At 46.0% G+C, this 16,598-nt stretch overlaps 1 protein-coding gene across 1 annotated transcript; it reads right to left on the bottom strand.

The window, feature by feature from the left end:
* Window positions 1–201: 201 nt before the first annotated feature.
* LOC115834382 (nuclear pore complex-interacting protein family member A1-like) lies at window positions 202–16,474 on the bottom strand (the record flags this gene model as incomplete). Its single annotated transcript, XM_030809134.1, has 10 exons — window positions 202–572; window positions 2,625–2,719; window positions 2,837–3,009; window positions 3,119–3,179; window positions 4,188–4,289; window positions 7,234–7,372; window positions 7,536–7,635; window positions 10,607–10,735; window positions 14,850–14,951; window positions 16,451–16,474. Coding segments are annotated over 10 exons (993 nt in total), but the record flags the coding sequence as incomplete, so codon positions are not given.
* Window positions 16,475–16,598: the final 124 nt, after the last annotated feature.

The following is a 16,598-nucleotide window of genomic DNA, read 5'->3' as shown; positions in this document are numbered from 1 at the left end:
GGTGTCAGGAAGTCGTCAACTGGAGAGGGTGGAAGAGGTACCAGAAGACACTCGGGAGGTGTCTTGAGGCTAAGAGAATCTTCCACTGGAGAAGGTGGAAGAGGTACAAAAAAAGAGTCGGGAGGTGTCTTGCGTTTCCTAACATTATCGGCTCGAGGAGATGGTACAGGTCCCCGGCAACACTCGACGGGTGGGTTCTCTGGTGTCAGAAAGTTGTCAACTGGAGAGGGTGGAAGAGGTACCAGAAGACACTCGGGAGGTGTTTTGAGGCTCACAAAATCTTCAGCTGGAGGAAATGGAACAGGTCCCAGGGGACACTCAACTTGAAGTTTATCTCTTCTCAGAAACTCATCAGTTGTAGAATGTGGTTGAGGTCCTTGTCGACACTGTAGTCGAGACAGATTCAGAGGTCTCAGACGATCTTTAGCTGATGGAGGTGGTTGACCTCCCAGATGACACTGAGTTGGAGGAGGTGCCTGGCGGCCCTTCCTTTTTCTGAAAGTTTCAGCTGTGAGGTCGGGCCAGTAGGGCAATCCTGAGGAATGATGATGCTCCACTGCAGCCATTCTGACCTGTGGGGCCAAAGGAAGAAATGTTTTCACACATATTCATTTGAAGGACAAAATTACCACCACCAACACAGGCTGCACCTTCTGTTGCTGGTGATAGATTTTTGCACCTTTCCATCCTCCAGGTTTCAAAATAGCAGTATCAGTGTCATAATACCACCCTTCCACTGAGTACTGCCCACAGCTGGGGAGTAAAATCATTGGGACACACCGTTGTCTCCACATGCCACTGTGTCTGTCTGCAAATGTAGGCAGGCTGGGGTCCTGCCCCAGGGAAGACAGAGTCATAAGAGAGTAACAAAGAAGCATGTTTGAGACATTGGGAATGTCTATGTCTATCCTCATTCCTCCCTCACAGCCAGCATGTGAAAGAGCATTGAAAATTGCACAAAACGTTAATCACCTACATTATAGCAGAATGCAAACAAAATCACAGGAAAAGAAAGAAAATCCTGCATATTTTGGAAATGAGACCCCACAACATCTTGGGTAAAGTGGATCAGTCAGAGTTCACTGCGCCATGAGACCTAGAGTAGTGGAGGTCAGTGGTGCCTCCTCGTGTTATTTCTGGAAACAGAACAGTAAAAGCCCTTCAGCCCTCGGCCCCTGAGCTTTATGGATTCTGTAGGTGCCACCAACGATGATCAGCTGGGAATGGAGAAGCCTGAAGGCTCATGGGGAAGATTTTGCTTCTCAAGAAGTCGAGACAGAAAAGGCACCACAGAACCCACAGAGCAGAGGCCAGGCCAGGAGAGGGCATTGTCGGAAAAGACCAAAGTGTCCTGATATAGGAAGAGTGAAAATGTCCCCAGCGTTTACCTTTGTCTTCTCTCTGTTTTCAGCTGGGATGCAGCTGCTGTTCCTCATGGCAACCGAATGAGTTCCTGAATCTGCTAAGGGCCAGAGAAGGGAATGGGGCTAAATCTGGCTTGCATCTGCTGTGCAGAATAAGAAACCCTCCACACCCTCCGCTGCCATCTCACTCCCTGCCACGCAGGTCCCTTACCAGAGGCACAGGGTTTATTGACCACATGCCTCAGAGGACTCTGGAGCCCTCTGGACCCTCATCCTTGAGGAAGATACCACAGAGCCCTGGTCCAGGGGTATTCTTAACTCTCAACAGGCTGTGAACAGGGTGGGCTCTAACCAGCTGGAAATGAGCTCTAAATCAGTACACATCAGAGGAAATCACTCATCATGTGAGCACAGACTCAAAATTAAAATAGGAACAGCCATGATTGGAAGAATATCAATAAACCCTGGACAGGAACAGCACTGCTCCTCTTCTTCAAGCCATAGGGACATTTAAAATTCTGTGGATTCATAGTTAATCTAACTTTCATACCTGGCCAGGTATTATCAATACTTATGAACAGAAATGGACATAAAGAGATGAACAGTCATGAGAAAAGGTAAGAGCTACAGAAATTAACTGGAAAGTTTTAGGGTTACACTTCAAATGTTAGAGGAGTAAGATTACATAGGAATTTAACTTACTAATGGAGTTATATAGTTGACAGTAAACAACTTAAACAAAAATAATGAGGAAATTTCCACAAAGTGTAAATAAATGCTTTTCTTAAAGCAGATCTCATGCTACAATATTGATCCATGAAGACATGGCCAGACAATCTCTGCTCTCATCAGCACATGTGGCTCCCATTCTAAAGTGCTATTGTTGTTTTCTCAAATGAAGGAAAAATAAATCCTTCACACTGAGTCAAGGTGGAAAGGGGAGCTGGCCCATTTGCCTTCTAGGCTCATCTCCTCAGTTAAAAGTAACCAAGACATCAGGGTGGGGCAATGTCCACAGTCAGTGGAGTGGCCTGAGCTCCACCATTCACAGGGGACTAGCCAAGAGCCATTCAGCTAGGGCACCTGAGAAAAATAGGGTCCTGCTACCCAGCGAGACAACTGTTCTCTTTATAAGTGCTTGGAATTGTGTCCAGGAAACATAACCATTACCCCACCCGAGCCCTCATCCCCAAAAGGAGAAGCAGGGTGTGCGGATTGTGCCGCAGAAATTCAGCGGCTGCCTTCACAGCGAGCTCCTACCCCTCCAGAAAGGGTTCTCTAGGCCCGGTCGTCCCTGGACTGGCTCCCGACGCATGTGTCTCTGTGGCACTCTCTGTTTTTCCCTCATTTCACACCTAGAAGACATAGAAAGAATTGACTTGAAGAATTAAAACACCAAGTTCCTTACTAGACACTCAAAGCTTTATCTTAAAACAAAAACATCCTTTAAAATGTCCATCACAATGACCTACCTTTGCTGCTTGGAGGCAGCCTTCCTCTCTGCCATCTTCCTCTGCAAGGCTGGAGCACAGAGCTGTGGGCAGAAAAACACATCCATGTCCTGACCTGGCAGACTATGTCCAAAAGCAAGGAAAACAAACAAACTTACCCAGTTGGCATGAGGCTTTCTTGCAGAAGGGGCGATCTGAAAAAGCCAACACATGAGAAATTGAATGTTGAGAGAGTCTAAGGGCCGTGCCATCATCTGCATCAGCACTGAACAATCCTGCAACTGCGGGGAGGAAGCTCCTTACTTTGCGTCTGTAGTAGTCCTCTGCCCGCCGCCGCAACCTTTCCGCAGCGTGAAACAATTTCCTATGGATTACAATCACTTTCATCAGATTAAGCACCACTTTCGGGATGATTTTAAATAATCTGCCATGTTTCTGTTATCCTCACAACTGTACCCTTACACAACCTATCTATACCTAGAAAACGAATTTCAGATGGCTATAAAAGCACAGTCTGAGCCAGTCGCGGTGACTAACGCCTGTAATCCCAGCACTTTGGGAGGCCGAGGCGGGGGGATCACGAGGTCAGGAGATCGCGACCACGGTGAAACCCCGTCTCTACTAAAAATACAAAAAATTAGCCGGGCGTGGTGGCAGGCACCTGTAATCCCAGCTACTCGGGAGGCTGAGGGAGGGGAATCACTTGAACCTGGGAGGTGGAGGTTGCAGTGAGCCAAGATCATGTCATTGCACTCCAGCCTGGGTGACAGAGCAAGACTCCATCTCAGAAAAAAAACAAAAACAAAAACTAACAATCAGTACAGTCTGATCCAAACTGTTGCTATATTGATTCCTCCTCTTTTGCTTACTGCCTGCTGACTTCTGAGTTGACAGTTTCCTTCCCCATTCTCAGTATATCCCTAATTCATCCTTCACTGAGCATCTTTTATCATAAACCTCTATTCTCTTTGTATTAATATCCTTGCCGTGTTTCACAGGGCAGAAACAGCTGGGCTTATAAACAGGCATAGTCCTTTTGAAGGATGTGTTTGATCCTACAACAACACACTTTCCTGAGGATGACAACAACCCACCCCACCCCTAGAATGGCTGGTATGAACCGAGTTTCCACACAGTCTAGCTGGCAATGGGATCAGGAGACATTTTGCTACTTCACATCTTTTGGTCACTGGTAAATCTTAAGGTACTTTGTTTTCTGTTTTGTGAACTCTCTCTCTCTCTCTCGATATGTCTTCTGACCGTTTGTTTCTATTTCTGCATTTACTGGGTCTAAACATTGTACAAAGGTTAAACACAACCCCGTCTCCAATGGGGGTTTCCCAAGAGGGTGGGGTTCAGTTTCTGAACTCACATGTCGGTGTCTATTTCTTTCATAATCGATTTCCCATTTTCCTCTGCCTCTGATAGCTGCCTGTCCTTTTCTGCTTGCTCACATTCTTTCATTCTTAGCTTCCTGAGATTAGAAGGGAGAGAAATGCACACACATGATCCGCCAGCCCGTGTGGGATTCCCTCTGCCCTTCTGGCATCTGAAGGCTCTGATTCAAAGATCCCCCCTGCAACCTTCCCATAAATGAACCAACTGATTCTCACAACCGAAGGGAGAATTGACACCTCCCATTGAGGGACAAAGAAAAATCACACTCTGGCCTGCTGGCAAGTCATCTGTCATTTCCAGCTTATCTTCATAGTTCTATAGTTAGTCCTATTCTTTAGTAAATAAAGACTATTAAAAGCTTCTATGAGGTGCACTATGTGTGTCTCTGGGGTCAGTCTTGTGCTTGACACAGTGAAAGCTCATTTTAGTTCAGTGTGAAAAACCAGACCTCACCAACTCATCACAACTAACTCCATCGGAAGCAGAGGATTGTTCCTCATCTGACTCCTCCTGTGGGAGACCTGATTCTCAGTCACAGGCTGATGCCAGCACGGAGACCATCAGCCATAGAGATCCTTCCAGAATATGGTGTCATTAACCCTGCAGTTCACTACTGCACTTTGCCATGATTCAGGACTGGAACCCTTGTCATCGACTTTAAAGATCCTGGTTGAGAGAAAAGGCAATCTGAATGCTGGGCGCATCTATTGAATGAGAAATGATCGGAATGGCTCCTAAGTCAGGGTGTTATGTGCTGAAAATAGGTGACAACTGCAAACCATCCACCCTGGTGTTGACTGACTTTAACAAGGTTCAGTTCACAGAGAGTGTGAGCAGAAAAAGAAAATGGCCTAAAAAGCTAAGTTTGCTGTGTTGCCCTCACACCACTTGATTCATGCTCCTGATCCTAAGGATCTCACCTGATACTTGGTTTTATAGGAAGGCTGTGAAAATTCCCAGAACGCTAGGAAACAGGGACAAAAACACTTCAAAGAGAAAGTTAATGAACTTGTTTCTGACCACAGGGCATCCTTCAGCACATGCTCTCTGGAGTGGCCTCAAACAAGGAGTGTGTGGTGAGGTGCTGAGAATGCAATGGGAGCAGGTCCTGTCCCCACGCTAAAGGAGCTCACAGTTTAATGCAAATGAGAAGCCAGTGAGGACATCACTACTCCTGCTGTGCACTTGGGAACTAGAAACACAAACCCTGACTCTGGAGGGAAGCTAAGGAAGCATTCTACCCTTGAGTTGACATAAGTGCACCTGAAGCTTCTGATCTCTGATGAGAACAATGGGGGACACCAAACAGAATAAAACCCATGATTGAATACATCAAATTGCTAACATGGCAGTAAACAGACATGAGGTCAAGACGCAGAAGAAGGAAACCCAGGACGAAAGTCAGCCTCGCATTTGGAACCCATTTCCCTGAGTTTCATTGCTGAATTCCAGAAGGGACTACTGAGATGCAAAGAAGCAGAGCAGCTTTTGCACACATGCATGGGATTACATGGAAAACAAGTGGATTGAGGGTCTGCCAATGAAAGCAAGCCGTACTGAAGTCCACTGACTCTGGTTGAGACCCAGAAGTGTCACACATCAGAATAGAGGTGGACAGGAAATACCCTGGCCTTTGTAGGGACTGAGACTGCACTGACGACCTCCATTGCAGCCTGTATGGAGGACCCCTGACCATCCCCCAGAAGTAGACTCCCATCTCTTCTGCAACAAGATAACATGCTGCTAGGCCTCAATTCATTGCTAAATATTTTTTAACAAGTATCTCACATTTAACAAAAAAAGATCAGGCATATGGCAGCAAAATACAATGTAATATGACCAAAACGTGAAAGACTGTGAAAATGAATCTGGAGGTGACCCAAGCATTGAATTCAACAATCCAGGCTGGGCGCTGTGGCTCGTGCTGGGTGGCTGAGGCAGGCGGATTACCTGAGGTCAGGAGTTCAAGACTAGCCTGGCCAACATGGTGAACCCCTGTCTCTACTAAAAATACAAAAATTGGGCTGGGTGCGGTGGCTCACGCCTATAATCCCAGCACATTGGGAGGCCGAGGTGTGTGGATCATGATGTCAGGAGTTGTAGACCAGCCTGGCCAATATGGTGAAACCCCGCCTCTACTAAAAATACAAAAATTATCCGGGCATGGTGGCATATGCCTGTAGTCCCAGCTACTCAAGAGGCTGAGGAATAAGTATCACTTGAACCTGGGAGGTGGAGGTTGCAGTGAGCCAAGATCAAGCCACTGCACTCTAGCCTGGTTAACAGAGTGAGACTCTGTCTCAAAAAAAAAAAAAAAAATTGGCCAAGTGTGGTGGCACACACCTGTAATCCAAGCTACTCGGGAGGCTTAGCAGAATTGCTTCAACCTGGGAGGCAGAGGTTGCAGTGAGCCAAGATTGCGCCATAGCACTCCAGCCTGGGTGACAGAGCGAGACTCTATCACAAAATTAAAAAAAAAAAAAAGGCTGGGTGTGGTGGCTCACGCCTCTAATCCCAGCACTTTGGGAGGCTGAGGCGGGTGGATCACCTGAGGTTGGAAGTTCAAGACCAGCCTGGACAACATGGCGAAACCCCATCTCTAGTAAAAATACAGCAATTAGCTGGGCGTGTTGGTGGGCACCTGTAATCCCAGCTACTTGGGAGGCTGAGGCAGGAGAATTGCCTGAACCCAAAAGGCAGTGAGCCGAGATTGTGCCATTGCACTACAGCCTGGGCAACAAGAGCAAAGCTCCGTCTCAGGGGAAAAAAAAAAAAAGAGAGAAAGGAAAACCAATGCCAGTACTAGCACCTCCTCTTCCCCCGAAAAAATTACAAACAAGAATGTAGGAAGGGAAAGGAAACATGCAGATTAAACTAATCAAGCAGAAAGGACAAACTCAATTTTGAACCCACTGAATTTGCCACAAATATTGTAGAAAATATTCTCAAGGACTTTACAGTTGTCTACTTTGATGGGCACATGATTCATACAACAGTATTTGTGTCAAGGCACATCTTACTCTTCCTTGGGAGTCTTCCTCTGTCCATTGATTTTGTAATGACTGTTGACCTTCGTCGTCACCTTATGGACTTCAGTTCGAACTTTGGCTTCCATATGTCTCCGTGAAGTATAGAGGTCTTCCATGCCAATTTTAATTCCTTGAAAGGAAGAAACTCTTTTGTTCGTGTGCATACGAGTGGACCTTTGCCCTTGGTGAGGGTGAGGAGAGGAGAAGGTGAGAAACCTGAGGGCAAGAAGCTGTTCTTTCCCTTTCCAGGGCAAACTCATTTCCACACTATGGGGACTGCAACAGAGCCTTACCTTCCTGGCTACGGCTATTGGACCTCCAGGCTTTCCGATGTACATCTGTGGATCTGTCATGTACATTTTGTGACTTTAAGACAGTCTTCAGGAAAGACACCTAGGAAATAATAATTTAAGAATGACGGCCGGGCGTGGTGGCTCATGCCTGTAATCCCAGCACTTTGGGAGGCCGAGGCGGGTGGATCACGGGGTCAGGAGTTCAAGACCAGCCTGGCCAAGATGGTGAAATCCCGTCTCTACTAAAAATACAAAAATTAGCCGGGCATGGCAGCAGGCACCTGTAATCTGAGCTCCTCAGGAGGCTGAGGCAGAGAACCCTTCGAAGCCGGGAGGCAGAGGTTGCAGTGAGCCGAGATCACACCACTGCACTCCAGCCTGGTGACAGAGTGAGACTCCGTCTCAAAAAAAAAATGACATGAATATACTTCACACAACTGAACTGTACACTTCAACACGGTTAGATGGTAATTATCATGTTATAAGTATTTTACCACAGGTTAACATGTTTCACAACTTGAAAAGGAAGTAATTACCTTCAGCTTTCTGAGTTCTAGAATTTGTAACATTTCACCCCCTGCTCCTTCCTGATCTGCACTGGAACATCTTCCTTCTGTCCCTGCTCTACTCAGAGTCCACCTTCCCTTCCCTCACATCAGCTTCATTGAGGCTGGTTTGAACCTAACGCAAAACATTCTCACTAACGACTGAATTCCCACCAAGATTTCCACATTATCACAGTATGCTTTTAATCTTCTAAGATATTAAATATTTGTTCTCATCATAGCTAAGATGCAATGCAAATCCCATCTCAGGTGTGGGTCAGATACCTACGAATCTCCTGAGGTAGTCATTGAAATGACTTTTTTTTTTTTGAGACAGAGCATCACTCTCACCCATGCTGAAGTGCAGTGGCACTACCTTGGCTCACGGCAACCTCCACCTCCCAGATTCAAGTGATTCTCATGCCTCGGCCTCCCAAGTAGCTGGGATTACAGGTGCCCGCTACCATGCCAGGCTAATTTTAGTAGAGATGAGGTTTCACCACGTTGGCCCATCTGGTTTTGAACTCCTGACCTCAAGTGATCCACCTGCCTCAGCCTCCCAAAGTGCTGGGATTACAGGCATGAGCCACAACACCTGGCCTGAAGTAATATCTTTCAAATTCTTTGTAGAATTTGTTTTTTTCTGATTTCTGCACATAGGATAAAAAACAAAACATGTGCTAGGATTTCGAGAGAAGCAATGGGTAATCCAAAAAGATGAAAGAGCAACCACATCTATCCCATAGCTACTGCTAGATTTCATAAGAAAGGTAGCTGGCCCAGTTTGGAGCTAGGAGAAATGTCAAACACATGAAGAAATGAGAAGCAAAGAAATGCCATCATGCATGAATGCTTCATGGCACCCATGATGTCCCTGCTTAGGAGGTAGTGGTATAGATGACTAGATGACAAGGACAAAGATGAGAAGTTGTAAAGCTGTCCAAGTCAAACAGCTCAACTGAACTTTCCTAAATGGAATTGGTAAAAAGTGGTAAATTTAAAAACTTCCCCCAGCTCACGTGGTGGCTCATGCTTGTAATCCCTGCACTTTGGGAGGCTGAGGTGGGCGGATCATTTGAGGTCGGGTTTTGAGACCAGCCTGGCCAACATGGTAAAACCCCGACTCTACTAAAAATACAAAAATGAGCTGGGCATGGTGGTGGGCACCTGTAATCCCAGCTACTTGGGAGGCTGAGGCAGGGGAATCGCCTGAAGCCAGGAGGTGGAGGTTGCGGTGAGCTGAGATCACACCATTATACTCCAGCCTGGGCAACAGAGGGAGACTCGTCTGGGGGCTGGAAAAAAAAAAAAAAAAAAAAAACTTCCCCCAATTTATATCGAAAATTCTCTGGTCAGGACTAAGTGGGGTAGAGAATGTTAAATGTGCCTAGATATCTTCATAACTCATATATTTTCTGTTTTCTACATATCTTGAAAGGCAGTGCCAAATGGCGTGTAATTATCTAGGTGATAAAACTGAAACATACTTCCTCTTCCCTTGAATATAAAAAAGCATTGTGGTATTAGTACTTTTATCTTGGATCATTGTTCAGAAGGAGGTTCAGCCCCCCCGACAACCACATTTTTACTGTCATGAATGGCAAGAGAAAATGTAGAGCTCAACTTACCCAATGGAAAAAAGGCTCAAAAGACAAATTATGGCACTTAGCAGCCAAATTCTTACCAAGTACAGACTTTTGACATACTGATCACTCTCCAGTTGCAACTGGGAACAGGAACTTTGAATGATGTCATTCAAAATTACCCTGCCCAGACACACTTTTCATTGATTCTCTGGAGGGCAGTTCTAAGAGATTCTCTGGGGCTTTCTCTGCATCATGAGAAGCAGTGCAGTTCTGCCCTTCACCTTCCGGCAGTTTGTCACCTCGTCCCTATGACCTCAGAGGAACTTTGTCTCAGGCCGATTGTTTGTTCCTTGGGCTCTTTCATTTCCCCTAAAAATCATTTGCTGCCCCTCTAAATTGCCTACATCTCCATCTATCTCCCTCTCCCCTCAGAAGAGGGTGCTCTTTAAGCATCAACCATCCGGCCCTTCTAGCAGTCTCATTTTTCAGCTGGTTCCCATGTTTATGCCTGTTCTATGTTTTTCTTTTCCTGTTAAGCTGTCTGTTGTCAGCTCATTTCTGCAGTGAATCTTTAGAGAGGAGATTGGAAGCTTTCCTTCCACCCATATGATAGAACTCTAAAGCAGAAGAGTTGAGAAACAATTTCCTATTTAAGTGATGAAACCTCATACTCCATTTCTGATAAATAGCACAAAGTTTAAAAAAAACTTGTTTTTGACCAAAAGCTCTGTTGACATTCTCTTAAACAAACACCAACCTATTTAATTTTCATAATGTAAATGGCAGATATTTTCATAATTCTTATGCTAATAAATCATTTCCCTGATTTTTTGGGTAAAACCACATATTCATAATGAAGTCCAGAAACGTGAATTGTTTTAAATAATTTCTTCTTATTTGTGATTACAAGTATACCTCTAGAGAAAGTTAGTATACTCACACAAAGATTAGTTTTCCAGAGGAAAATGGCAAGTGTAGAAATTCCCAGAAACACAATAATGATAACTATCCACAGAATTCCACAAAAGTCAGTCCCAGGATGAAAATGGTCATGCAGAGAATTGATAACCTGGAATAATAATAGTTGAAATAATGAAAAGGTCAATGACACTGACAATATTTCACTCAGAAAGAATCATCCTTAGAAACCATCAACCTCCTCCAAAAGGTAACCACATCCCTCAGATATCACTGTGGGATTCCACTGCTACAAAAAAGAACAGAAGTTAGTCTCATGTTTTTCGGATGGCTGGCAGTGCTTTTAGGCATTGCAAATGTGGGGTGTCATCTTTCTTGGTATAAAGCAGGGATATCCAATCTTTTGGCTTCCCTGGCTATATTAAAGAAGCAAAGTTGTCTTGGGCCACACATAACATACACTAACAATAACAATAGCTGATGATCTTAAAAAAAAAAAAATCCTTCTTTTTTTTTTTTTTTTTTGGAGACAGAGTTCCGCTCAGTCGCCCAGGCTGGATTGCAGTGGTGCAATCTCGGCTCACTGCAACCTCCAGCTCCCGGGCTCAAGCCATTCTCCTGCCTCAGCCTCCCGAGTAGCTGAGATTACAGGTCTCTGCCACCATGCCTGACTAATTTTTGTATTTTTACTAGCGATGAGGTTTCACCATGTCGGCCAGGCTGGTCTTGAACTCCTGACAGGCGATCTGCCTGCCTCAGCCTCCCAAAGTGCTGGGAATACAGATGCGAGCCACCGTGCCCAGCCGTTTTTTTGTTTTTGTTTGTTGTTTGTTTTTGAGATGGGGTCTCACTCTGTCACCCAGGCTGGAGGGCAGTGGCGTGCTCTCAGCTCACTGCAACCTCTGCCTCTCAGGTTCAAGTGATTCTCCTGCCTCAGCCTCCTGAGTAGCTGGAAGTACAGGCACCTGACAGTGCACTCAGCAAATTTTTGTATTTTTTGTGGAGATGGGGTTTTGCCAGGTTGGCCAGGGTGGTCTCGAACGCTTGACCTCAGGTAATCTGCCCGCCTCAGCCGCCCAAAGTGCTGGGATTACAGGCATGAGCCACTGTACCTGGCCAAAATCTCATAATGTTTTAAGTAAGTTTACAAATTTGTGTTGAACTGCATTCAAAACTGTCCTGGGCCACATGCAGCCCGTCACTCAATGGGTAGGACAAGCTAAGTATAAAGTAATTATCTTTTCTTTTCTTTTTGTTTTGAGAAAAAGTCTTGCTCTGTCACCCAGGCTAGATTGCAGTGGCATGATCTGAGCTCACTGCAACCTCTGCCTCCCTGGTTCAAGCGATTCTCCTGCCTCAGCCTACTGAGTAACTGAGATTACAGGCGCCTGCCGTCATGCTTGGCTAATTTTTGTATTTTTAGTAGAGACGGGGTTTCACCTTCTTGGCCAGGCTGGTCTCCAACTCCTGACCTCATGATCCACCTGCCTCGGCCTCTCAAAGTGCTGGGAATACAGGTGTAAGCCACTGCACCTGGCCAGTAGTTATCTTTACTTAAAAGTTATTTACTAGTTTTTTAAACTGATGTGTAACATTGGATGCATTTATTATATATCACATGATAAAAGAATCCCTCTAAATAATACTTCTCTCTTGGATTATGTGAATCTTTGTCATTTAAAGCTCAGCATAAGTAAAAAAAAAAAAAATACAATGAAGAGGTTACTTCATTCACAAATAAGTATCAAATTTTAGTGCTTAAAAATTAACAAGGTGGGCCAGACATGGTGGCTCACGCCTGTAATCCCAGCACTCTGGGAAGCCAAGGTGGGTGGATCATGAGATCAGGAGATTGAGACCATCCTAGCTAATACGGTGAAACCCATCTCTACTAAAAATACAAAAAATTAGAAGGGCATGGTGGCACGCGCCAGCTACTCAGGAGGCTGAGGCAGAAGAATCACTTGAACCTGGGAGGCAGAGGTTGCAGTGAGCTGAGATCGCACCACTGCACTTCAGCTTGGGTGACAGAGCGAGACTCCGTCTCAAAAAAAAAAAAAAAATTACCAAGGTGGAGATCATGAAAATGGCATGAATAGTGTGGGATTTCTCTAAGATTGTTGATATTAATCCCATTAGACTCTTATGTGAGTGAACACAAAGACTTCCCCTGAGTAAGTTCAGACACCTTGTGATACCATTTCTACATCGATTCCTCAGGATTTAACTATATATTCTTGAAAACATCTCAATTTTAAATGTTTCTTTCAGGATGGTGAATTAAACAGAGATAGCCCTTCAACAGGTTGAACTCAGCATATGCTGAGTCTGAAATGGAAATGATGGAGTTAGAGAACCATACAACAATGGTAATGATTTCAGAAACCTGGTGTTGAGCAGAATAAGGCAGACACAAAAGAGTACCTATGGCATGGCATGCATCTGTATAAGTGAAATTCCAGAATAAGCAACCTAACCTATTGTAAGAAAGAGACTGGCTGGGAAGAGTGAGAGTTCACTTTCTGGGGTGACATAATAGTGTAGATCTTGGCTGGGCACGGTGGTTTACGCCTGTAATCCCAACCCTTTGGGAGGCCGAGGCGGGCAGATCACCTGAGGTCGGGAGTTCAAAACCAGACTGACCAACATGGAGAAACCCTGTCTCTACTAAAAATACAAAATTAGCTGGGCGTGGTGGCACATGTCTGTAATCCCAGCTACTCAGGACGCTCAGGCAGGAGAATCACTTGAATCTGGGAAGCAGAGGTTGCAGTGAGCTGATGTTGTGCCATTGCACTCCAGCCTGGGCAACAAGGGAGAAACTCTGTCTCAAAAAAAAATAATAAAAATAAAATAACGTAGATCTTGAAAGGGGCTTGGGTTATGCTGGTGTACGTACTTTCCAAAGTTAGTAAACTTACACTTAAGTTTATATATTTTGGCCGCGCACAGTGGCTCATGCCTGTAATCCCAGCACTTTGGGAGGCTGAGGCAGGCGGATCATGAGATCAAGAGATGGAGACTATCCTGGCGAACACGGTGAAACCCCATCTCTACTAAAAATACAAAAATTAGCCAGGCGTGGTGGTCTGCGCTTGTAATCCCAGCTACTCAGGAGGCTGAGGCAGGACAATTGCTTGAACCCCAGAAGCGGAGGTTGCAGTGAGCCCAGATCTTGCCACTGCACTCCAGCCTGGGCGACAGAGTGAGACTCTGTCTAAAAAAAAAAAAAAAAGTCATCAAACCAGGTGACACAAATCAAATGACATTTCACTTTGTTTTGGTCCATTTTGTTTGTTTCAGACAAGAGTGCAGCGGGGCCATCTCGGCTCACTGCAGCTTCCAGCTCCTGGGCCCAAGCGATCCTCCCACCTCAGCCTCTCCAGTAACTGAGATAACAGGTACGCACCACCAGGCCCGACTAATCTTTTTTGGAATTTTTTGTGGAGATGGGGTTTCGCTATGATGCCCTGGCTAGCCCTCAACTCCTGGACTCAACTGATCTGCCCACCTTGGCCCCCTAAAGTGCTGGGATTACAGGCCTGAGCTGTGTAATTTCATGCCCGTGACACAGCCCAGTAACAAGGAAGAAACCCCGTGGGTCCAGCGTCTACTCACATGGGTGGACTGATGGCTGATAAATCCCAGCGGGAGGAGCCAAAAGAACAGCCACTGCACCCGCATGTCCTGGTCCTCTCAGGGTGCCCTGAGGCGGCCAGGACAGAGGTGGGGGTGGCTTAGGGCGGGGGGAGGGAAGGGGATGGGGATGGGGGCCCAGATCTGAGTTGGGGAGGGGGAGGAGAAGGGGAGGGAAGGGGGAGGGGAGGGAAGGGAAGGGAAAGGAGGAGAAGGGGGCTGTTGGGCACTTGGAGGGGGAGGAGGAGAAGAAGAATAAGAAAGGGGTCTGGGAAAGGATCCGGTTCAAATTAAGTTCTGAAGCGCTGGTAGAAGGTTTAGCTACAGGTCAGGGAGAAGGTCAATCAGGGAAGCAACAGTACGCGAGGGGCAAGGGAGCGTGAGGCTTAGGAGCAATTAGATGGAGACCAGGGATCTGCTTTCCAGCAAACCTTCTTCGGTCTGGGCCCTATCTTAGCAACCCTGGGGCTTTATACTCCCTCTCCACCAATCGGTGACCCCGGTGGTGCCTCACAGTGGACCACCTGTGAGCTCACAGTGCTTCCACCTGGGTCATTCCAATGCCCCCTCCCCATCTCAGCCCCCCACGCTCCTCCCAAGGACAGGTCCTCTCTGGAACCTTCACAAACCTGATTTCTTGTCCTCCCCAACCAGCTCCCTGTCCCTGCTTCTGGGCGCTCCTTCCTTCCTGAGCTCCCAGGGTTCCTCAAGGTCACTCTTGGCGACAAAACCTAAAAAACAAATGATGGCAGGACGGCAGGAAGAACCTCATATCCAAGCAGAGTGCGAGGTTTTACAGCCCCCGCTCAGCCGTTCATATCCTAAGCAACAAAACATCAGCGGGATGTGGAAGGTCCCAATAGTAAACCATCTCCATCACATCCTTGTAGCCATCCGTCCATCAACCTGTATCTCAGGAACAAATGTTGTAGATACATTCATTTTAAGCATGCACGGTACATTTACAAAAGTTAACCTGACTTATTTTGTTCCAGCAAACCTCAGTAATTTTAGAGCAATCAAATCACACAACATGTTTCTGATCATATAACTGTGCTAGAAGTCAATGATTAAAAGCTAACTCAAAATTATTATTTGCTTGGAAATTCAAAGTGCCCTTATAAGATATAAACATAAGAAAGAATCCAAAATGAAACAAGATTGCCTTTAAACTCAATGATAAGATCATAACATGGCAATAAAATGTCTCTCTCTGGCCTGGGAATTCCACTTTGTGGCACAAGGTTGTGTGATCTCAAATCACCCCTAACCCACTTAGACATTTTAACATCCGAAACAGAGTGATGATGTCACTTATCTATATCATCTTACTGCCTGTGCATGTGGACTCTAAATTCTGAAACCAAATGAGGGGGAGAAAACCAAGTTGACTTTCATGATTGACCTCCCAGGGATGTCCAAGGAATCTGTGCATTTCAAGAAACAAAGTTCATCAGCTTCTCTCCTAGGGTATTTGGCCACAATACCCAGAGGGCTTGGCAGCATCATGAGTGATGGTTGGGGAGCGCCAAGCAGGCGGGCAGGACCAGGGGCCTGGTGACCAGGACAGACCTCCACTGTCCATCACCTTTCCTGGCCTAGTCCTCAGCTAAACTTCCCAAAGGCCTTCTTCTGCCCGATCACACAGAGTGTGCCCAAACTCACTCAGGCCTCTGGCAGCTGAAAACCACTGCTTTAAATCCCTTTACCATTTACTATGACATAAGGTTATTGTAAACAGGAAATATTCTATTGATGCTGCAAATGGAAAGCCAATGCCTTTACCATAAATAGAAAAACAACCCTAAGAAACAAGCAAAACAAAAGCAAAACAGGGGCAGGGTGTGGTGGCTCACGCCTGTAATCCCAGCACTTTGGGAGGCCGAGGTGGGTGGATCACAAGGTCAGGAGTTCCAGACCAGCCTGGCCAATATGGTGAAACCCTGTCTCTAATAAAATACAAAAATTAGCCGGGTTTGGTGGTGGGTGCCTATAGTCCCAGCTACTGGGGAGGCTGAGGCAGGAGAATAGTTTGAACCTGGGAGGCAGGGGTTGCAGTGAGCCGAGATCGCACCACTGCTCTCCAGCTTAGGCGACAGTGAGACTCTGTCTCAAAAACAGCAACAACAACAAACAAAAAACAGGGATAGCAAAACTATGGAATTCAATTCTATTTGTATGCTGCTACCATGCTGCAGCCCTAGATTTGGCTGGGTGCGGTGGCTCACGCCTGTAATCCCAGCACTTTGGGAGGCTGAGGCAGGTGGATCATGAGTCAGGAGTTGGAGACCAGCCTGACCAACATGGTGAAACCCCGTCTCTACTAAAAATACAAAAATTAGCCAGGTGTGGTGGTATGCACCTGTAATCCCAGCTAC

Source organism: Nomascus leucogenys, unplaced genomic scaffold (assembly GCF_006542625.1).
Source record: "Nomascus leucogenys isolate Asia unplaced genomic scaffold, Asia_NLE_v1 001888F_21055_qpd_obj, whole genome shotgun sequence".
Taxonomy (NCBI): Eukaryota; Metazoa; Chordata; class Mammalia; order Primates; family Hylobatidae; genus Nomascus; species Nomascus leucogenys.
This window is presented reverse-complemented; position numbering and strand designations above follow the sequence as displayed.